The 24,357-nt window shown below is 41.4% G+C and overlaps 1 protein-coding gene across 1 annotated transcript; it reads right to left on the bottom strand.

Annotated features, from left to right (window-relative positions):
- Nucleotides 1-23,589: 23,589 nt before the first annotated feature.
- On the bottom strand, nt 23,590-24,129 carry LOC143638508 (protein FAM156A/FAM156B-like). The gene has a single exon (XM_077106433.1). It carries the CDS (start codon nt 24,127-24,129, stop codon nt 23,590-23,592), a length of 540 nt encoding a protein of 179 aa, XP_076962548.1.
- Between the last annotated feature and the right edge of the window lie 228 nt (nt 24,130-24,357).

Below are 24,357 nucleotides of genomic sequence, written 5' to 3'. Positions count from 1 at the left end.
GGGAGGTATTTAGGTCATGTAGGACATGCTCCTGAGGGAATGTGAGACCCTGCTGCTTTCCTCTTCCTCTATTACTTCTGTATTTTGAAGTAAGCTGTTTTGCTACTCCCATGATGGTGTGCTGCCCTTACCAGAGGCCTAACATTATGCCACTTTGTGATTTTGGACTAGACTCTCCAGACATATAATGCACTATAAAGCGTTTCTCCTTAATTTAGCCACAGGTATTTTGTTATGGTAACAAAAAGCTTAATAGTACAGAAAATAGGTACCAAGAAGTTTGGAGCAATCATTGCTATAAGTATATACTTGAAGATGTGAAAGAATCAGCTAATGGGAAGAGGATGGAAGAGACTAGAGGAACAGACTAGAGAAAGCAGTCTTCCTACCAGTCTTAGAGCTTCTGCTCCATTATTAACCTTCTCAGGGACACTTCTCCTGTGCACCCTGTGTAACCTAGTTACTTCTAGACTAGCTCCTAGATTATTCTGTTCTCGACACTTTTCACAGTCTGGATGCATTTATTCATTGGTTGGTGGGTCTTCTATTGCTCCCTAGTTCAGAGCTAAATCTCCAGTTGATGTAAGAACAGAAATAACCATGAATCGAGGAACCACAGCCATTTGTTTGATATTAATTAACGGGTCATTTGTGACTTCTTGCTTCCTTGTCCTGGTGCATTGCATTTCTGAAGAATCTCTCTTCATCACTACAAGTATTTTTGCAATGCATGTTTCCCACAGTAACTCCTGTGGGATTCTGAGTGTGTGTGTGGTGACGCCATATGGAATACCTTGCCCTGTTCTGCCTCTCTTCTTCATCATTCAATTATTTTATTGCTGTTTTAAGTGACATGTGTCTGATAAATATGAAGGAGACGTGCAAGATGTTACCTGATGAAAATGATCCTACTACAGACATGAACAGATACCTACACTTCCGCAGTGACTTCTTGAACAAATCATAAACTTATCCTAGGCATGAGAAGTAATGTCAGGACAGTGCGAGGAGTTCTAAACATAAGAATTTATTCCCCTTTCAAATTTGGGACTCAAATTTAACTTGAAAGGTGAAATAGCCAACTGATTGGTCAGAGAGATGAGTGCAGTTTCAGAATTTTGTTGATTTGGGTTTGTTTTGTGTTGTAGTGTTACAGGGGACAGACAAACAAGACATCTAAGATAACAGGAAACAGTTTTATTTGGCTGCAGCCAGGTTCAGAGGGTACAACTTTTCCTGTAATCAATGAATCCCCCTGAACCCTTAGTTTAGGCAGTTTCCGAACTTTATACCCAGCATGAAGGTGAGGGACTCAGAAGTTCACAGTCTGCAGAATTTCACACAAATGCAGCTTTTTCTTTCTCTGTTCTGGGAAAGTTAACCTTTCAAGGACAGCTCCTGAGAAGGGGAGAGCTTCTTCTCCCCTTTCTTTCCTCCCCCTGCCAGCTCTTACCAGGGAGCCCAATTAGTAACCTCTTATCTTTGAAACTTAAACATCTCTGTGAAGCTCCAGTCCAAGGCCAGGGACCTAGTTAAAACAATCTGGTTTTCTTATCACACTCTGTATTTGCAAGCACACTTCTACAAACTATTACATATGTTGTTATTTATATTAGATAGTCCATAAGTATTTGTGAAATCCTAGTAAAGGGGCGTTCAGCACCTGGAGTACTGATCTCTTCCAGGCCAGGAAAGATAGAGCAACAGGAAATAAGAAATCTAACTACATTTGATGAACCCAACCTAATTCCAACTGAAGATTGGGAGCCATCTCATCACAAAGTCATGACAAGTTCATTTCTGTTTTACTAACATTTCTGTTTGGCCTGATCATACTTTGATGTTTAAACTTGTTTGGAATTCCTGCCCATGCTCTGAACTTGCCCATGCCTGGCTCTCCTTGACCAGATAACAACCCTCCCTAAAACCTCAGTGGCTCATCATAAATTCTGAGGTTGATATCTAAATTTACTCCCTACCTTGAAATCTTAAGCCATGTAGACCATTAACCTGATTTCCGCCCTTGTATTACACTTGCCAGAACCCTGTTAGCTGTAAGTCTCCAAGACACCAGCCTTTGTAACTTTTTTTGCTATGAAAACATCCCTGCTCTTAGATCAGATACTGTCCTCTGGCATGGCCTTAGTTGAGGCGGTTGTTGATAAGCTTGCTTTCATTTGGTTTGAAACTGGAGATGTTTGTCTTTTCTTTGCATCACAGATTCAATGCACTGAATTCTTTTGTAGAGATTCTTGTGCTGATAGTCCTAAGATCAATTATGGTGAATACTTCTGGAGAAGCTTAGTTAAGATTTTCTGTGGAGGAGGGGGTGCCACTACAATAGGTGAGCTAAAGGGGCTGTATTCCATAATAGGGAAATCCAGGAAGGAAACCTATCCTGGCTGAGGGCTAAGTGACCCTGCAGTTGAGGCTGTGGAGTAGACAGCACTGGCCAGTGGCGGAATGGAGGATGAGATCCAGATTCAGAAAAGTCTGCAAATACCTGCAGAGTTGTGTTACAACAGATTCAGGCAGGGAGCACCAGGTCCCAACAAAGATAAGGCAAATATGCAAGTTAAACCAGCTACAGACATCTTTAGGCAGGTCAGCATGATAAACAGGACCTGGGATACACGTCATCCCTATCTCAAGAAATATCAATGAGTTGGTAGAGTGCTTGCCTCACATGCACAAGGCCCTGGGTTCAATCCCCTGCACCACAAAGAGAGAGAGAGAGAGAGAGAAAAGAAGAAGAATAAAAAGAAAAAACAATAATATTGCTTATCACATGGGACTTTACAAACACCTTCCCACATCACCGTGGCCACTCAGAAGTCACAAAGACCCCTTTCCCATCTTGGGTGGGAGTCAGGACTTATGTGAAAATCTGAGACAATGAACATTTTCACCACAAGAGATTGAGTACACAGTCAAATAAAAACAATAATTGTATTACATGATACAAAATAAATGTAGTCTCCCCACACACCATCCCCTTACTATCTATTCCAGAAGGTAAGTATCCATGCTGAAGACCAGATCAGACAGAGATAATACGCGTTACCACATGATTTTGGAGTCTGAGAGGCACAAATGGTTTTTGGATTCTGCACACCATCTCCATTGACTCCCACACTGCCTAGCAATTTATCAGTCCACATGCATGGGAGAATGAGATAACCTTGCCTTTTCTTTGCTCTAACCCAGGACAATGTTAACCCATAAAAGACCGCCAAAACACAGTACAGAAAAAGGAAAGTACTAGGGGCTGGTGATATAGCTCAGTTGGTAGAGTGCTTCTCTTGCATTTGCATGCACAAGGCCCTGGATTCAATCCTCTGCACCAAAAAAAAAAAAAAAAAAAAAGGAGAGTACTGGAATGCAAACAGAGTAACTGATGAGAGTATCCTGATATTGTACGGACAGACAAAGCAAGGCACCAAAGATAGCCGGAAATAGTTTTATTTGGCTGCAGCTAGGTTCAGAAGGCACAGCTTTTGCTGTAATCAATCAATCCCCTGAACCCCGAGCTCAGGTAGTTTCAGAATCTTATACCCAGCTCAGAAGTTCACAGTCTGCAGAAGTTCACATAAAAGCAGCTTTTTCTCTCATTGTTCTGGATAAGTTAACCCTTCAAGACAACACCTGAGAAGGGGAGAGCTTCTTCTCCTCTTTCTTTCCTCCCTCTGCCAGCTGTTACCACGGAGCCCAGTTGATAAATTCTCTTATCTTAGAAATGTGGACATCTCTGTGAATCCCCAGCTCAAGGCCAGAGACCTTGTTTACACATTTCAACAAACTACCATAATGGCTAAATGTTTGTGAAAAACTAGTAAGGGGGTGTCCTTACTAGTTTTTCACAAACATTGAAAAACTGAGTTCTTCCAGCTAGCAAGTAAAATAGGGCAACACAAACATAGGAAGTTTGTCTAAATTGAACTCTTTTGAAGAGACTCTTTTGCTTATAGTCTTAAAATCATTTATGGTGAAGATTTTTGGAGAAGCTTCGTTAAGATTTTTTTGTGGGGAATGGGTGCCACTACAATTCCCTCCTTTAATGATGCTCCTCATAAATTAATCCTTTAAATTTAAGAGCATCATTACCATTATCTTGGCTTAAAACCTTATATAATGCCAAAACCTTAGTTGTTATCATCCTTTCAACAGTGATTTCTATAGTGAACCCGATAGTTTTAATGCACAGTGGAGCTAAACATGGAAGCAATAAACAGGTTAACAGCAGAATACCCACTATACCAATTAATCTTTTAAATCCACCAAGAATTGAAAATCATCCCCCAAAATGTGTGTTCGGGTCCCAAATTAATGCCCTTCCAAGTATGAACTGGCACATGTGCTAGTTTTCTTATGTTGTTGGCTATATTCTTAACTGTTTGTCCATTTTCATCTATTTAGATGCAACAATCTGAGCTGTTGAACTCTCCACATATTTCTCTTTCCTCAGCCAGTAGGTAGTCTAATACCAAGTGGTTTTGATAGATAGCCGCTTGCGCCTGAGTCTGTTGTGTGGCTAGGAGGTCAAAGGCTGTGGCAATCTGATTAATAATAATTTCTAGTATAGCTTGTAAGTGAATAATTCTGTTTAGCATGTAAATAGGAGTTCTGTAGTCCCAACTGCCATTTTGTGCCCAGGTAGCAGGACCATAAGTGGCAATAATCCTCTGGGGTGGCCAGTTACCTTCACCCCAAGATTGGTGACCTCCTAAATCAAGTTCCTTCCCAATGGACCTCTTTTTTCTTTCCAAACAGTCATCCATCTATAGCATTCCTCTTGTGGGACAGGTCCTAAATATATGTTTTACCACCTCTTGGTTATAGTAGATTGGCTTGATACATGGTTCACATGATCTCCACTGTTGGAATAGGAATAGGGCAGAATCCCTTAAGGGTATCAAAGGAAACCAAGCTAAATAATAGACTAACATTTTGGTTAGCATAGGTTAAACAGCATAAATTAACAAAGCCAAACTAATAACATCAAGCAAATCCTAGAAAACTTATATAAGCAAGATTTAAAAGTATAATTAAAATTTTGTTACCAAGAGTCCAGTCAGTAGGAGTTACTATTATCAAACCAGTAGCAAAAACTAAACAGAGAACTGTGTATATATCTAGAAGCAAGAGGTGGCAATGCATTACAGTATAAGAACTATCTTAGAGGTTGAAAGAGTTCATTAGTCCTGGTGGAAAGTTTATCTTTCACCATGTGTTGATCAGCCAGTCCTTCCCATGTGGCTGAAACAGGGCCATAGTCTCCTCAAGCTTTGGCTGAGCATAGAGTGACTGGAGTAGAACTGTTGTCCTTCTGATCCTCAAGCTTCTCCGGTGCTCCTTTTTCTTTGGGATGGTCAGCTTCAAGGGCATAGCAGCATCTGGAGGGCACTCCCAGTCCTCAGCTGCAGGTGTGAGTCTGGTGTAGTTAATCCAGGGACCTATCTCTGTAACCTTTACTGCAGTTTGGGGTGGATAAAACAACAGTGAAAGGGCCCTTCCAAAGAAGTTCAGGTGTTGAATATTCCAGTCTTTGACTCAGAATCAATCTTCAGGCTTTAAGGAGTGTGCACCTGTGGTCAAACTTAGTCAATCTTTCTCTAACCATTGGTTGAGAACCTGTAAAAATTTCCCCTAAGGCCTGAAGCTGTTGTCTCAGGGTGAATTCTCCTATCTCCCTTAAGTCTGCCTGTAGTCCCCTAATAAGGGGGGGGGGCTCCCATCCATTATCTCATAAGGAGAGAATCCAGTCCTCCTGGTGGGAGTGGATCTAATCCTCAACAGTGTAATAGGGAGAAGTTCATCACAATGTGAGTCTCCTGACACAGCTTACACAATTGAGCCTTAAAGTCCTGTTCATCCTTTTAACTTTACCAGAACTCTGCAGCCTATAGGCAGTATGTAACTTCCATCTGATGTTTAAACTCTGGGCCAGTAATTGTATCACCTCTGTCACAAAAGCTGGCCAATAGTTATTGGGTCATCAAATCTGAGAATAATTTCCTGGAGGAGCATTCTGGTTACCTCCCTAGCCTTTTCAATGTGGGTGGGAATGGCTTCCACCCAGTCAGAGTAGGAGCACACAAAACCCAAAAGTTATTTATAGCCCCGTGAGTGTGGTAGTTCAGTGAAGTCTACTTCCAAGTCTTCAAAGGTGCTCCTCCTATAGTTTGGATTCCTGGTGGAAGTTTTGGCCCCTGGTGAGGATTGTTCTGAGCACAAACCTCACGTTGTTTACAAATCATCCAGATGATTCTTGTGAGCTGGGGGACATAGAAATGTTAACTCTGAATGGTCTCAAGTGCTGTATGTCCAACGTATTCTCCTGTGGAACTGTCTGATAAAGGCTGGGGCTAGAATCTCTGGGATGGCTATTCCGGCCATCAGAAAATCTCCACCATCCACCTGGGAGAAAAAGTTCTATTTCAGTCTTATATCACTTACTTTTATGTAGGGAATATGTTGGCTCCCATTCTGTTAGATGGTTGGCCAGGCAGAAGGGCAGCATTTAAACCTGGGACTGGATTTTCTTCCCATTTCTTGTAGGCAGCCAACTTGGCCTCTCTGTCAGCTCTCTGGTTGCCCTGAGCAACCACAGTGTTTCCCTTTTGATGACCTTGGCAATATATAATCACAACCTTCCTGGGAGCCCACAGTGCATCCAAAAGTTTAAGTTTTTTTTCCCATACATTATGCTTCTTTTTTCCACCTGAATTAATTAGCCCCCTTTTCTTACATAAAGCCCATGAACATGAAGAGTAGTGAATGCATATTTTTATTCTGTGTAAATATTCACACAAACCCTGCTGTCAGCCGAGGTGCTCAAGTCAAAGCAATACGTTTTGCTTTTTGTGCTGAAGTTCCCTGAGCCAGAGGTTCTGCCTCAACAGTGGAGTCCAGAGTGACCACTGCATATCCAGCAAAACATACCCCATATTTTATAGAACTGCTTCCATCTGTGAAGTACTCCACATCAGGGTCCCTGAGGGCTGGTCTTCCAGGTCTGGTCTGCTTGAGAACATTTCATCCATGACTTCAATACAGTTGTGATCAGGTTGTCCAGGTCAGATGGGAAGCAAAGTTGCTGGGTTTAGAGTCTGGACAACTTCAACATGGGTATGTAGATTCTCACATAACATGCCCTGGTATTGACCATTCTCTTATTAGTCAACCAATATTGTCCTTTGTACTCTAACAATGTCAAAATTGAATGAGGAATCCTGAAAACCAATTTTTGTCCCATAGCCAGTTTATCAGCTTCCAACACCAGAAGATCTGTAGCTGCAAAGGCCCATAAATAAGGTGACCAGCCTTGAGCTACAGAGTCCAGCTGTTTGGATATTCTCCATGTCCCCAGCACCTGAGTCAAGACTCCTACAGTCACTCCAGACTGTACTGACATACAGAAAGAAAGGCTTTGTGAGGTCAGGGAGCCCTAGTTCAAGTGCACTGGGAGTGCTTGTTTAATGTCCTCAAAGACCTTTTGCTTAGTTGGCCCCCATATTAGAGGATCCCATTCTCCCCACTTTGTGGCTTCATAGAGGAGTTTTGCCATAATTTAAAGTTGGGGATTTATATATGGCTGAATCAAGCATACCCCAAGAATTTTCTAGTCTGATGGCTGGTTGAAGGGAATGGAATTGAGCAGATCTCCTGTTTCTTTTGAGGCTCAGTTGCTGTTGTCTGTTCTGTTGCTGGAGTCAGATGGCAACCAAGGTATTTGACTTTTTCTTGATAGATATAGGCTTTTAAGTCAGAATCCAGTGCTGTCCCAAAGACGGTGTACTCAAGTCCCTGGGAGGAACTGTCATTTAGGGAAGGGAAGTGTACACAGAGCCTCTAGAACTTTAAGATGCAGGATTTTTGTTGTTGTTGTTGTTATCCCCCGGTGCAGGATCTTGGATGCTGGGATTCTCCAACTCTTAAATACAATGTAAAACTTAGCAGAGATTGATGACCTGGGACATCATTTGTATAAAAGGCACCTATGTAAATCTCACCATGAGCCGTCTGCCCAGGTTGGAGGGCAGGTCCTGTGCAGGTCCTGGTGTGGCAGCCACATTGTGCTCACCTAGGTGTTGCTCTTTGTGTGGCTTTCTCCTCTTGTCAGGCGGGAGCCTGCTCTAATTGTATATAGTAGCTGCCCCGCTTGTGTTTTTGTTCACTATGCCTGGGTGCATGGGGCTCTGTGGTCCTTCCCACTGGTGGCTCACAGCATGTGGCTTGGAGCCAAGGTGGCATGTCCTTTTGGAGTGTGCGCCCTGTGGCCCACTATTGGCTGTTAACGTGAATTTACAAGCCCAATGTATTTTTGGGCTTGCAGCAGCTGAGCCCTCCTGAGGCCCTGGGTCCCGAGCATCAGATACAGCTGTGTGTGCCTATCAGACCCCTGCCATATTCGTCAATCATCAACTTCTGAGCAAGCAGGGAAAAACTGAACGGAGGGGCTGGGACCTTGAGCTGAGGGAAAACACTCAATCCTTCTCTGTTCAAGGCTTAGTTTTTGAGTGTGGCCGTGGGTGCTTGCCCACAGGGGCCACTGGAGGCTTCCCTTTTTGTCTGACCACACTTTTTTTTCTTATGAACATTTAGACCATTGGCTTTGTTCTAGTGAAACCCCCCGCCTTTGAGTGACCTCTGGGTTTGTGGTGAGGGCAGCTGTAAGGAGATCCACCCTCCTTTTTATCTTTTTGGTCTGCCAGTCTTTGAGCCTCTTCATCTTGATTGATGAAAACTGTGGTGGCCACCTTAATCAGGTCACTGGCACACTTCTCAGTAAAGCCCTATAGGTTTGTAATTTTGGGCAAATGTCACTCTGAACCTGTCCCACAAAGGCTGAATTGATCACCTTTTGCTTGAGCCTCTGCATCTCTTCACTGACAAACTTGTGCTAAGGCTGCTACACTTGTATAGTGCCCCTCCTCCCCCGGTGCCTCTGGATAGGGAGAGAAGTGGCATCGGCGGTAGCTGGGCACTCAGCTCTGAGTCAGTTGGGCACATCTCTTTTGATTATTGCTGCCAGTTTCATAGGGCAGAGGGGCATTAGGAGGATGTGGGGCCCAAGTAAATGTTCAGGGCTATCTAGGGTGAGAGAGGGGAGATGCTGGAGCAGTGGGAGGCTTTGCTCCAGCTCTGTTTGTCTACAGATTTGCTCCGGCTTAGGCTAGGGCTTAGGGCTGGCTCCAATTCCTTCTAACTCTTGAGCACAGACTGTTTGTTTTGTTATCTTTTTCCTTTTCACTATTTGTTATTCCCTCCAAAGGAACGGATGGAACACTGAGGAAATGGCATGGCTTATTTGCTCCTCTTGGAGGGAAACAGTCAACACACACGACATTGCTGGCAACCTTTGCTTATATGCATGCAGAGGAGAATTTTGCTCTCTTTTTCCCTTCTCTCAGGCTTCCTATGAAGGCTTCTTGATATCTTTTTATCTTTAGATTTCCTTCTTTATTGGGGCCCCGTCCTAGGTCTGGATAATGGGCTGCATCAGATCAGTCATGGCCCAGGCTTTCTCTGTGTAGGAGGGAGTATGATTTTTCCAACTTATGAGCACAATAGTGGAGAAAGGCTGGCACACAAAACTGCCTTGTCTCCATGGTCAACATGGGCAGGTCCTTTAGTCCCTTGCAGGGGCATCTGGAGTGCTCTCATCTGAGTTGTGGCTCTGGTCTTGGAACAAATCTCCCATCTTAATCTCAGGAGGTGAAAGAGTCTTTGGTCCTAGGAAGCCTTTGGCTCTGAGGACATCATGGAAGAAGGAGTAGCCAGTATTGGGGGGCCATCATTGGTTGCCTCTGAGGACAAGGGACCTGAGGGTACAGTCTGTTGTCCCAGTGGTCTTGGCAAATTCAGGTAGAGTGGCACATAATGTCTTGGGTCCTCTTCTGGCTCACGGGGAAAACTGTTTCCCTTCCTGTCTTTCCTACTCAGGTTTTCTGTTTAGCTGCTTTCCGCTGGGTCTTAGAGACCACTGTGCTTCTGGGTAATATCAGCTTGGACTGTCCATCTAGACAGGCTCTCAACCAAGGGGGCTGTTTCTGTACTGTCTCTTGCCAGCAATCAATATAAAAGAATTGGTTCAGGGGTTCCAACAACAATCAAAAGGACCTCAGCAATGACTCTCTCATCTAAGGATCATTCTGGTGGCCAGCCCACGCCTTGGGTGGGCCATTCTAATTCACAGAGAGCATGCAACCTTTGTGGAGTGAGTCTCACCCCACAGTTACCAGGAAAACCTTCCTAACCTTTCTAACACACATTTCAGAAGGCTCAGTTTCCTTTGTGTGCCTCCCATGTTCCACCCTGCATTGGTGTCGCACATTTAGGACAAGACTCGCTTCACCCATCTCTGACTGCTCCCCTCGCATGGACTTAGGGCCCTCTTAGCCTTGCAGGTCGGTATCAACCCCAGACCTGGAGCTTTCACCTAGACGTTGGTTGGTGAAATTCCGCCATAGACTGTATGAGGTGCCACGGAACCGCGGATCAGGACTCTGCACTCACTTCGGCCCTGGGGTTGAATGGGAACCCTTCCCTGTGTCTGTCTCATTCACACACTTTCACACAGACATGGTCGGAACAAAATTAATATAACTGCCCAAATTCCAACAATTCCAAACCAGACAAAAAGGGAGTCACGGTTTCCCCTCTGCTCACTGACCCCGAACAGACACTACTCAGGTGACTCCCCGGGTCGTTTCAGCTTCAACCCCTTTGGAGGGTACTCAGGACCCAACAGAGGGTGATCAAGCCTCTCTTCCACCTGCTTAGGCCTCAAAGGGGAAGTCAGGTGGGCTACAAAACCAAATGGACCCGGGTCCTACCTGTTCAGCTGGGCGGTGCTCCAAAACCCTATTTCTAGTTTCTGCTCCTTCAGGGTTCCATTGTGCTCTGGAATGGCAGGTTCAGGGTCCTGGGTGAGTGGCCTCTCCTTCAGGTCAAGATTTGCCTTTGCATGCTAAAAGGAAACACTGTGCCCCACCACCATGGGGAAGCTGGTCCCTGGAGAAAAGAGAGGCAGAACAGCCATCCCTACCTCCTCCATTCCATCTGGGTTGCCAAAAATGTTGTAGAGACAGACAAGGCAAGGCACCAAAGATAGCAGAAAACAGTCTTATTTGGCTGCAGCCAGGTTCAGACGGCACAGCTTTTGCTGTAATCAATCAATTCCCTGAACCCCGAGTTTAGGTAGTTTCAGAATTTTATACCCAGCATGTAAGGGGAGGGGCTCAGATGTTCACAGTCTGCAGAAGTTCACATAAAAGCAGCTTTTTCTTTCACTATTCTGAGCAAGTTAACTCTTCAAGGACAACACCTGAGAAGGGGAGAGCTTCTTCTCCCCTTTCTTTCCTCCCCCTGCCAGCTGTTACCATGGAGCCCAATGGGTAACTTCTCTTATCTTAGAAATGTAGACATCTCTGTGAAGCCCCAGCTCAAGGCCAGAGGCCTTGTTTGCACATTTCTACAAACTACCATACTGGATAAATGTTTGTGAAAAACTAGTAAGGGGATGTCCAGCACCTGGAGTGCTGATTTCTTCCAGATTGGTGGCCAAGTAAAACAGGGCAACACGAAAATAGGAAGTTTATCTACATTGAATTCTTTTGTAGAGACTCTTTTGCTTATAGTCTTAAAATCAATTATGGTCAAGTTTTTGGAGAAGTTAATATTTTTTGTGAGGGAGGGGGGTGCCACTACTCTGAGGGGAGCAGGGCTGCCTCAAGGCCCATTATAACGCTTGTCAGGTGATGCCAGGCTCCACTGTCCTTTGCCAATACAGAAGTCACTCTCCAAGGCCTGCTCCCCGATCCTGAGGTGAAAAAGCATTTGCATAGCACTAGGTGCTACTGGAGAAAGTCAGAGTTCCTTACATTAGAGCCACTTCAGTAGAAAGTCATCTGGTCTCCTGGGATCTCACTGTTGGAGATCAGGCTTCTCTGTGACTCTGGTCCCTTCCTCAGTCCCTTCTGAGAGGATCCCAAGATTTCACCTCTCTTTTTGAATCATCTACCCCACCTCTATGACTGATCTCTGAGCCAAAGCACTTTCCCATTCTCAGCTGAGACCTAAGCAGGCAGGGGAGGGAGAATGGCCTCAGTGATGGAATGGAACATGCATTTTGTTGTCTGGGCCATGTTCTTCTGCTCATCAGTCCTGGGCCACTCAGCTCTGGCAACCACCCAACCAGGAAGGCCAGAACTGATGGGAATGCATGACTTGCCATTGCTTTCTCTTTCTGAGGGCAGAGGTCAAGACGAAGTTCCTAAGTTGGTTACCAGGGAAACTAAAGCTTCATCTACTTAACTCAAAAAAAAATCAATTTTCACAATTAATATTCACTAGTTGGGGGCTGGGGTTGTGGCTCAGCAGTAGAGAACTTGCCTATCACCTTGAGGCCCTGAGTTTGATCCTCAGCACCACATAAAAATAAATAAATAAAATAAAGGTATGAAAAGAAAAAAAAATATTTACTAGAAATTATAAGGAACAAGAATAAACATTGAATCCTAATAGACCTATAACCCACTTAATAAATAGCACACTAGCAGCACCATGGCTACACCTCCCTTATCATATCCCCTTTCTAAACTATAATTATGCAGAATTTGATGTTTTTATGTATTTAACTTCTACTTTTACTCATATGAATTTTCCCAAATCACATCCAGTATTAGCTTAAGTTTCTTTAAACTTTATCCTGTCAAAACTGTGTGCAGGGCTGGGGATGTGGCTCAAGCGGTAGGGTGCTCGCCTGGCATGCGTGCAGCCCGGGTTCGATCCTCAGCACCACATACAAACAAAGATGTTGTGTCTGCCAAGAACTAAAAAATAAATATTTAAAAACTCTCTCTCTCTCTCTCTCTCTCTCTCTAAAAAAATTATGTGCATTTCTACAGTGTGCTTTTGTCACTCATATTATGCTGCGGAGACTCATCTATGGTAATATGTATGTATACATTCATTTGCTTTCTCTGCTGTTCAACATGTTATTGTATGATTATATCACATTGATTTACTCTACTCTTAATGGACATTTAGGCTGCTTCTTGTGTTTTCTTTATTGTAAATAACACTGCTGTGAAAGAAAAAGAGAGAAAAACAAAGGAGTGAAAACACAGGAAGTATTGTGGGAGTGTTGCCAAAATCTTGGTCCTTGTCCCTGATGCCAATTAAACAACAAGGACATGATTTTGAGAAAAAGATAAAGGAAGTTTTATTTCTTTGTTAGCAAAGGAGAAGCACAGGGGATTCCTGTCCCAAAGGCTATGATTCTGCCCATCAGCAGGATCAGGGGGCTTTTAAAGAGGTGACACAAAAGCTACATTCCATGTGTTCTCTGTTGGAGTTGTAACTCACTTGTTAATTTGGGAGATAGTCATTTCTGAGATCTTCCGGTACCATTCCCAAAAGTCTGGACTACTTTGTTCCTATGGTGGGTGTGTTCTTAGGGACAGATAACTCTGCCTAGGATGGGGAAGAAAAGTAATCCTGTTTCCCCTGAGATTAGAAAGTGGGGAGATTAGGGAGGAGCAGGGAGAGAGGAAGAAAAAGAAACATATTCAGTTTTTAAAATAAGCTTCAGTGGCAGAGCAGCAAGGGCTACATTCAAAGCACAAAGTGACCACTGCTACAGGAGGCTGTTCACAGACATAGAACTGTGACCTTCAGAAATGTGTGCATCATGGGAATCTGTATGTGCACAGTTTAGTATACATGCATGTACTGAGAAGTGCTCCTGGTCACCTAGAAGGCCCAGTGACTGGGGCCTTGTATACATGACAGGGACACCAAGAACAAGGCAGGAAAGTAGGCAGAAGTTAGAACTTAAAAGACAAGAGTATCTTTTTAAAATTCAAGTCCTACCCTTTCTTCCAAGGCTTAATTTGAAATCTGCACTACAGTTAGGGTCTTGCACATATTTATTTAGTGTGAAATCTATGACCTATCTGTCTCATCTGAAAGAAGATGAAGCCCAGTTACATTTAGTTAAATACAAGAGTATGTTGCTGAGTCTTTTGTCTCTGTTAGCTTGGGAAGGTGCTTTGGAGTTCAGCAGATGTGAAATCACACATGAGGAACACCAGAGTGGGAGTCAGTTAGACACATTCCTCTTCAGTTATAGCAGCTTAGGAACACAAAACCCAGATGGACCCAGATAAATTGGGTTGGAAATTTACCCACTGATACATGGAATGAACCCATAGATGGAAAAAGAGTGGGGCCTGCTCTCAGGTCCCATCTGGTTCCCCAATTATTTACTGAAAGCTCAACCTTGTTTGTAGATTGGGCCACTAGAAAATCTCTGGTTCCTAAGAAAGATAAGTTACCACAGGATATAAGTCTTCTCTTGCAGTTAGCACCACCTGTGTTACGGTCTTAAATCATGAGTTCAACTCAGAAATAGGCAGTTCATAACAGTGTGGGCTTGGAGCTATCCCACTGTTGTCTCATATTGTTGTAGGCTGTGGGTTCAGAGTGAGACAACCTGATGGCACAGGTGGTTACAGGTATGAAATTGGAGCTTATAGTTTGTCTATCCACAACAACTGTTCTCAGTGCTGGAAAGATTCCCAAGGTACCCAACCACAGATAAGAAACTGTAGGCAAGGCATCTTGCCAAGCCCCAGGGAGAGGTCTGTGGGCAAAAACTATTCTATCTTGGGCTGGGGATATAGCTCAATTGATAGAGTGCTTGCCTTGCAAACACAAGGCCCTGGGTTCAATCCCCAGCACCACAAAGAAAGGGGAAAAAAACTACTTTGTCTAAGTACTCACCTGGTTCATTATGTACAATACACCAATAGTGTATTTGGGACAAAAACTGGTGTTGTGATATTCTCTAGTATTTAAAAATTAAGAACAAACTGAGAACAGACTCCTAGCTAACCCAAACCTGGGTTCCATCCAGTGCTGAATAATTGAAGTTGTTTCAGGGAACATAGGAGGCAAGACACCCAATAGGAACAGGAATCAGGTTTATTTAGCTATAGCCAGGTTCAGAGGGCAAAGCTTTTGCTATAATCAGTCAATTACCCTAAACCCCACATTCTGGCAGTTTCAGAACTTTATACCCAGCATGTAAGGGTAGGGGCTCAGAAGTTCATAGTCTGCAGAATTTAGCAAAAAAACTGTTTTTTTCTTTCACTTTTCTGGGCAAGTTAACCCTTCAAAGACAACACCTGAGAAGGGGAGAGCTTCTTCTCCCCCTTTTTTCCTCCTCCTGCCAGCTGTTACCATGGAGCCCAATTAGTAATGTTATGGAGCTGCCACAGAAACTCCAAGTCATAATTTAAATCAAAAAGAGGTTTATTTACCTGGTCAGGGACTGTCACCCACCCATAGAGACTGAAGCTCTTCGAGAGAACAGCAATTTCCTGGCCTGTGTCTTGGGAATTTCAGGATGAAAACCACAGCTCAGGGACTTTCCTTAGTGTCATGTAATCATAAAATCTAAGAGAGCAATTAGCATAGCAACTAAAGACAATTGCATCTTGGGTTTGAGCAGGTGTTAGACAACCGTATCCTGAGTTTGATCAGGAGGTTAGTGGGAGCGAGAATCTACTTTAAAGTCTTGGGTCACCAAGACCACCATATTCTGGATTGAGTACATTTTGTGGGGTACAAAGTACAGAAAACAATACATTGTAGAAAAAAAACAGCTTTCATTTCAGTTTCTCAGAAACAGTTCTTGTAACAGTTTTTTTAATAGAAGGCAGCAAAACGGAGTCTTAGGCCCTATCTATAACAGTTCTTGCTTTATAATTGTCTTATCTCACTTATCAAAATCTTATGTCTGTAATCTATATTTTTACTAATCTATAACCTTTAACTTACACTCTTATTGATTGTATTTATCAGTTCACACAACGGTAATCTCTTACTTATCTTTGAAATGTAAACATCTTTGTGAAGCTCCAGCCCAAGGCCAAAGGCCTAGTTAAATAATCTGTTTTTGTTTTTATCACATTCTGCATTTGCAAGCAACTTCTATAAACTATTAAATATGTTGTCATTTATATTAGATAGTTCATAAATGTTTGTGAAAAACTAGAAAAGGGGCATTCAGCACCTGGAGTGCTGATCTCTTCAAGGCCAAGTAAGATAGAGCAACAGGAAATAAGAAGTTTAACTACATTGAATTCTTTTATAGAGATTCTTGTGCTGATCCCAAGATCAATTATGGTGAAAATTTCTGGAGAAGTTTAATTAAGACTTTTTGTGGAGGAGGGTGTACCACCACAAAGTGAATATAGGGTCAGAGAAAACAAGCAGCCTATTTAGAATTTAGGGAAAGACAGGCAGAAACAAAGCCAGATTAAGAAAAATGGAATAAACAACCAATCTTTCAATGCCCAGATAACACCACCACATTACAGAATGGTTGTTATAAGATCTTAACTGTCAACAATTACTGTGAATGTAAATGGATTAAATTATCTGGTTAAGTGAAATAGAGTGACTGAATGGATAAAACAACTCTACCCAATCATATGTTGCCTAAAAAGAACTCAGTTCACATGTAAGGATGCATAGACACTGAAACTGAATGAGTGGAATAAGTTATTCCATGCAAATCAAATCCAAAAGAAAGCAGGAGGAGACCCACTTATATAAACAAAATGCACTTTAACTCAAAGGCAGTATGAAGGGACCCAGGAAGGCATTATGCAATGATAAAGAGGTCAATTTAGAAGAAGAAAATATCAATTCTAGATAAATATGAACCCAATATTGAAGCTTCCAAATATATAACACAAATATAAATAAAGGGAGAAAATAGAAACTGGCATAAAATAAGTAGGGAACAGGAACATCCCATTTTCAGTAATATCTGGAGATCATTATGTTATGTGAAATGATCAACGCCAAGACAAGTTATCATATGATTTCACTCATATATAGAATCTAAAAATGTTTATTTCAGAGAAATTGAAAATAGAACAGTGGTTATAAGAGGTGAGGAAATATTGATTGATGGGTACTGAGTTACCATTTGTTCTGATGATTTCTGGCACAGTAGGGCAACTGTAGATAACAATAATGTATTGCACATTCCAAAAACCTAGAAGAAAGAATTTTAAAAGTTATTAACATAAAGAAATGTTAAACATTTGAGGAGATAGATACACTTAACTAGATTTAAATATTGCACAATATATGCATGTAACAAGATATTATGTGGATATATATATATATATATATATATATATATATATATATATAATTATGTCTTCAAGTATCAGTTAAAAATAAAGTTTGAACTGTTTGTATTGCCTTAGAAAACTAAGGATCCATATCTACTAAAATAAGTAGGAGTCTCATTGATCACATTACCATGCCCACTACATCTACAGAGATTAGCATTATAGCTGGATGGAATGATTATTTGGAGACTCAGCTACAGGCTCAGGTCATCTTGCAAGACTGGAGCTCTGTGTTGTTGAATGTGGTGCATGTTCTGACCAAGAAACCTGGAAATGGAGTTCTTTCCCCATAAATGTCTCTCAGGAGAACACACAGGTATGTTAATAAAGAGTTAAAGGACTGTCATGGTTTTGGAGAAGGGTGATTCCCTCAGTTACTCTTGACTTGTGTCATACCCATCTGTTCCACATGCACCCTCCTGGAGACCCATTGTTAACTTGGCCACTTTCCTCTACAAGCCCTTGATGTCCACTTCATTCAACCCTGATACATGGATATTTAATGTAGTTTTTAAAAATTATTTTATTTGTAATTAACATGTTTTAATTGTACATACTTATGAGTTTTAATGTGCTACTTCCACACATGCATACAGAGTGGAAGCTACTGATATATCTTTTTGCAGGTGAATAGATAATAAAACTGAGGTAGATCAGACAATGAGCTATTATTCATCAATAAAAAAATGAGCTAAGAAAGCCATGAAAAGTTATGAAGCAACTTAAATACATATTACTAGGTGAAAGATACCTACTGGAAATGGTTCCATGACACAGGGTTCCAACTATCTGATCTTCACACCAAATTAAAACACAAAATTATGGAGACAATACAAAGATCATTGGTGGCTGGGGAAGGGAAAGGACGGGCAAAACACAGGATTTTTAGGGCAATGAAATTACTACAATGATGGATAAATATCAATATACACGTGTCCAAACCCAGAGAAGGTAGAACATCAAGAATGAACACTAATGTAAACTGAGGACTTTGAGTAACATTGATGTGTCATAGTGTAAATCTGTTCATCAATTATAACACAATCATCACTGTGGTGGGGGATGTTGATAACTGGGTGGGGGCTGTGCCTATGTGAGCACAGAAAGCATATGGGAAATATCTGCACCTTCTACTCAATTTTGCTGTGATCCTACAACAGCTATAAAAACTAAAAACTGAAGTCTATGAAATAATTCAGTGAGGGTGTTCATATTCTGGTCACTCTGGAGCTAGTGAACTCCTACCTATCTCTCTCGCTGATTATAACCACAAAGATTCTAGACAAAATTTAAAATCAAATACATGAGGAATCTAAGCAAAAGCATATCTCTTGTGCCCAAAATTGAAACTGTAGAGAAGCAGCTGATAGAGATCAAATTACTGGTTTTCATCTACTTCTTTTTCTTTCAGCTTTTCCCTGGAAACAAGTTCCTTCATAGATTCCAGTAGCAGCACTGTCACACACTATTGACCAAGGAAGAGAAAATTCAGGTTTTGTTTAGAGGTGGCTCTGTGTGATTTGTAGTTACCATCTGAAAGTTAACATCTATAGCACTACTGTCCTTTTCTGACATATGCCTGCAGGACAATGGTGATAGGAAATCTTTCCAGTGAGCAGAATTTCATTCAGCACACCTGACTGTTCATTTTGATTGGAAAGTGATATGCCCAGATGTGGAATTATGCACCAATTGATAGGCAGTGGGAATGGTTTTACTGAATTGTTAGACACTTAGAAGAAGCGTGATTAGAAAATTGGTAATAAGGATGTCTGGAGAAACAGTGAGTGGATAGACCTCTCTTCATGGATAAAAAAAAAAAGAGAGAGAATACTCATGTGACCTCAGCAGAGGAAAATTTTCATGACCAAGTGGATGGGATGACCTTACTGTGTGTGTAGGTCAGCCTCTCTTCCCAGCCACACCTAGTATTGCCCAATGGGCTCATGAACAAAGCAGGAATGGTGACAGGGATGGAGGTTTTAAAGGGCTTAGCAATGCAGACTTTGACTCACCAAAGTGAGTCAACACAGACTTTGAATCCCTCAGCTATGGCCATTGCTGAGTACCCAGTCTGTCAGGAAAAAGAATAATACTAAGTCTTGTATGTCACAATTCCCAGGGGTGATCAGCTAGCTACCTGGTAGCAGGTTGATTATATTGGACAGATTCCATGCTTCAAGGGGAAGAGTTCTGCTTATACTGGAATAAACACTTACTCTGAACAAAGATTTTCCAGCCCTACATACACTACCTCTGGCAAAACCCTTATGTGTGGACTTATGGAAGGTCTCATTCACTACCATGCTGTTCTACATAGCATTGCTACTCACCAAATTACCCACTTCACACCAAATTAACTGGGACTTTGGGCCCATGTTCATGGAATTCACTTGTCATGCCATGTTTCCCACCATGTTGAATCAGCAGTTTGGCAAGAATTTGGATTGGAATTGAAGACTCAGTTGTTATGCAGGTTGTTTGGGAATATCTTGTGGAGAAAAGTTCTCTAGAATGTTGTATATTCTCTGAATCAGCAACCAAGATATGGTGCTGTTTCTCCCATGAATAGGGATGCCTGAATACAGAAATCATGAGGTGGAAATGGCAGTGGCACCCCTCACTATTACTACTGATGACCCATTAGCAAATTCTGTGCTTCCTGCTCCTGCCACTTTATATTCTGACAGACTAGAGGTCTTGGCTCCAGTTAGAGAAATGCTTCCACCTGGAGATCCAACAATCATTCCACTGAATTGGAAGGTAAGACTGCTACCCAGACACTCTGGGCTCCTCAGGACTCTGAATCAACAGGCAAGGAAAGCAGGTACTGTTCAGGCAGTGGTGTTTAATCCTGAATATCAGGGGGCAATGGGACATTACTCCACAAGAGAGGGAAAAAAGTAATCTGGAAAACAGTATATATTAGAGCATCTCTTAGGATTACCATGCACAGTGATTTAGGTCAATGACAAACTACAACAACCCAATCCATGCAGGACATCAAACAGCACAGACCCTTAAGAAATGAAATTTTGATTCATTCTGTTGGGTAAGAATCATAATCAGCTGGGGGACTTGCTGAATGAAAAGAGATAATGGAATGAGTAATGGGGAAAATGTAGTTATGAATATCAATCATGACTGTGTGACCAGTTGCAGAAACAAGGACTGTAATTCTTGTTATGGTTTAGATATGAGGTGTCCTCCAAAAAGCTCATGATAGGCAATATAGCAATGTTCAATAGTGAAATAATTATGAGAACTGTAATCTAGTCAACACATTAATCCATTTGATGGATTGATATCTTCTTGGGTTATTGGGTGATAATTCTAGGCAGGCAGGGTATAGCTGGAGAAAGCAGGTCACTGGGGGCATGACTTTGGGGTTTATATTTTGTCCCTGAATCAACTGTGGTTTTCTCTCTCTATCTCCCCCCCCCTCTTTCTCTTTCCCAGCTGCCAAGAGCTGAAGAGCTTTCCTCTGCCACTCATTTCTGCCATGATGTTTTGCCTCACCTCAATGAGCAATGGATCTGGCACACCATAGACTCCTCTAAAACCCATGAGCCAAAATGAATTTTTCCACCTCTAAGTTGTTATTGTGATATATTTCAGTCACAGAGACCAAAAAAAAAAAAAGCCTGACTATCTCAATTGTCATGAGTATTTCTTCCTTGTTAAAAAGTGTGTATGTGTATATTTGCATAGGAAGGTTGTGCATATATACATACATTAAGCAAATGTCTTTGTTTTCTCTCTTTTATCCCCATACATATGAATTGTACTCCTTAAATTACAGGATATCAAGGAAATGTGTGAACATCATCTAAGTGCATCCTGCTCTGGGGAATGATAAGTGTATTTTTGGTTTAAAACAGGATAGTTACATTTTCTTACACAGAAGCATAAGCTTGTTGTTGTCTTTATTCAGATATTAAGAATGATTTAAAGAAACATATTTGACTGTCAAGTTGACAAAGGACAGACTAGTGATATTAATTGTATATCCACTTGACTTTGCCATGCTATAAAGATTTTTTATCAAATGTCATATTAGTTGTGGCTGGGAACCTAATTTTTAGGTCAGATTAACATTTAAATCAGTAGATTTTCATTAGAGCACATTATGCTCCTCACCCAGTAAATCAAAGACCTTAAGGGATACAGAGTGAGATCCCTCAGAGAAAGACTCCTGACTTTTCAAGGTCTTCAGACTTGAGTTGCATAATCAATCCTTACCTGGTTTTCCAACCTGCTTACCTACACTGCAGTATTTGGACTTGATAACTTTTACATGCACATGAACCAATTTCTTTCTTTCTTCCTTCCTTCCTTTCTTTCTTTCTTTCTTCCTTTCTTCCTTTATTTATTTATTTATTTTTAGTTGTAGATGGACACAATATCTTTAATTTTATTCATTTATTTATATGTGGTGCTGAGAATTGAACCCAGTGCCTCACACATGCTAGGCAAGTGCACTACCACTGAGCTACAATTCCAGCCCCACATGGACCAATTTCTTAAAATAATATCTCTTCCTCTCTTTCTCTGGATATACACAAACACACACACACACACACACCCTTTGTTCTGTTTTTCTGGAGGACCCTGACTGATAACTGTTGACATCCATCCATCCTCTTCTGACACTTATATGTAAATGAAAGAAACCAGAAAATCAAGAGAGTGCTGAAGAAAAATCTTGTTGTGTATGTTAATACTTACCCCCCCACCCACAATCTGTTTTGATTTTGATCAGTTATGGCTTACTTCTATTTCTAAATCTATAGGTACATATAAATACTTAGAATAATATTGCTGATCAGAAGAAACTGCTATTGCACTTCTTTAAAAACACACCCCAATTTACATCACCAAACTAGGACATGAAATTCCAAACATAAACCTCCCATTTTGTACAAAGTCTTTATGAATTGTGGCATAAGCCACACAGGGTAACTTCCACTCCCAGAATCTCTAATGAAATTACAACCTTGGGATGCTGTCCATATTATTTCATATGTCCTGAAATCATTTCCATGTGTGAGAACAGCATGGATTTTTGGTGTATCACACCATTGAAAGTTGCATAAGAAAAGAAATTATCTCACAGCCAAATTTGCTTTCCTAGCAGCAGAATGCAATGATCTGTGATAGAGTAACTCTCACAAGGTTCTACAGGAATTAAATTAATACAATTGGTTTCATATAATTTTCATATTTACTAGATACATGAATCTAATAGCTGTCACCAACTTGGGAGAAATATAAACAATATGATGGTTTGTGTTCCCCTATATGTGTCATGGGATTGTTGTTCACAATCAAACCCTGAAGGGTGTGTTGTGAATTTTACAACACCCAATCTGTGACAGCTGCATGCATATGCTCACACTGTGGGCAGGCTATTCTGACTGGATGGCTATCCCAGGGAGGGAATTTGTGTATTCAAAGACTGTTCCACATCAATCCTGACTATGGTAACTAAAATAATGGTGCAAATGCACTCAAAGTTCCCTTTCCTATACCCCTATCTAAATCAATAGCTGCAGTGCTCCTCGAGAAAATATGTACAGACAATATTGAAAAAAATATCTGTAATTGAATAATATTTTTGTAAAATATACTCAGGTTTTTGGTGCAGACAATTGAGTGCAGACATGAGTAATTAATACTGAATGGTTAAGGAGTATAAATATCCTTTTGTACACTTGCTATGTTTTAAGTATAATACTTTAACCAAACAATTCAATGAGAAGTCCAGAAGTTCAAGTCACATATCCCTTACCACTACAATTCTTTAAATCAAAACCTTAAAATGGAACTCATCTTCTCATTAATTTCAGGTATCCAAAACATTCATACATTTACTAAACAGTGCTTTTTCCTGTCCATAAAACAGAATGAAAGCACTTCAAACCCAGCACTATTTACACCTTAATAGAAAAAAAGATAAAGCAAAAGAAAGAGATACAGGAGAAAAAATCAGGTTGTGCTTTGCCAACCAAATAATGGGACATTAAGAACCATTGTTCACCCACCTTCCTTACCACAGAGTAACTCTGCCCAACTTAACCAACATTGACTCTAAAATCACTGCAGGATGTCTGTTACTTTCTTAGAATTGGATGTAACCAGGTACAAATGAGATTTTTTTTTTGTCAAAACACTGAACCTCTAAGCTTCTAATGACCTAGATTTCTAGTTGTTTCCCAACAATTTCCAGTCAAAGAACTGTGTATCCTCACATCTGAACTGATTGTGATCTCACGATGCAGAAACCCTCAGATTTATTTCAACCATTATTTTAGGAGCCACTGAAAAATGATTCTGCCTTCTTTTGCCATTTGAGATGTTTCTTCTTTCTTTACTTCTTCTGGGGCAGCTTTTCTGATAGAAGGGAGGTCTGTGTGGTATCAGGGCTGAGGGTCAAGCAGCTGAGACCTTGTACCACCACTTTCCAAGGGGATGGAATCTCCTCTTTCGGGTTCTTAGAAATATCTTCCCTCTCAATCTGGCAGTAATGGCATTTACATCCATTCTGGTCTTTACCATGAGATAAAGAGATCTTCCCTTCCCTTTCAACTTGATAAGGTGCCATGTTTTTGAGGGCTTTCTGTCTTATGTTCCCCATGAACGTCTTTTTCCTCTGGGGGAATGCTGACCTTTCCCACTGCCTCTCTTCTTCAGTTGTCTCATCCCTGTACTGGAAGTGGAGCAACTCCTCTGGTAGAGGGGTGAAATAGTTGCTAACAGGACCAGGGTTGAAATTAATGAGGTCCAGGTTTTGTATTTCACAGAATGATGGTGGCTGAGAGGTTGACCTAACTTTTCTGCGTATTTTTTCAGCTGGAATCGGGAATGAATCAGAATTTGAAGTTGGGACATCATTCTGTAGGGGATCCATGGAGTTGTCTGGCTAAAGGTCCTCTTGGATCTTCGGGTCTGGACAGAAAATTGAACCTCCAGGTTCTCAAATTACTTGAAATTAGTGAAATAAGGACTGCAGCCAAAAGTTGCCCAACTGCAAAAAAATGGTGGAGGGGAAAGATCAGGGAGGGTCACATAAACATTTTTTAAGTTTTTATATGCCTCAATTGGAAGTTTTACCAGTAACTGAGTTAAGGATAAAACA

The sequence above is a fragment of the Callospermophilus lateralis genome, chromosome X, assembly GCF_048772815.1.
Source record: "Callospermophilus lateralis isolate mCalLat2 chromosome X, mCalLat2.hap1, whole genome shotgun sequence".
Classification (NCBI taxonomy): Eukaryota; Metazoa; Chordata; class Mammalia; order Rodentia; family Sciuridae; genus Callospermophilus; species Callospermophilus lateralis.
The sequence above is the reverse complement of the archived record's forward strand: the minus strand, read 5'-3'. Positions and strand labels throughout refer to the sequence as shown.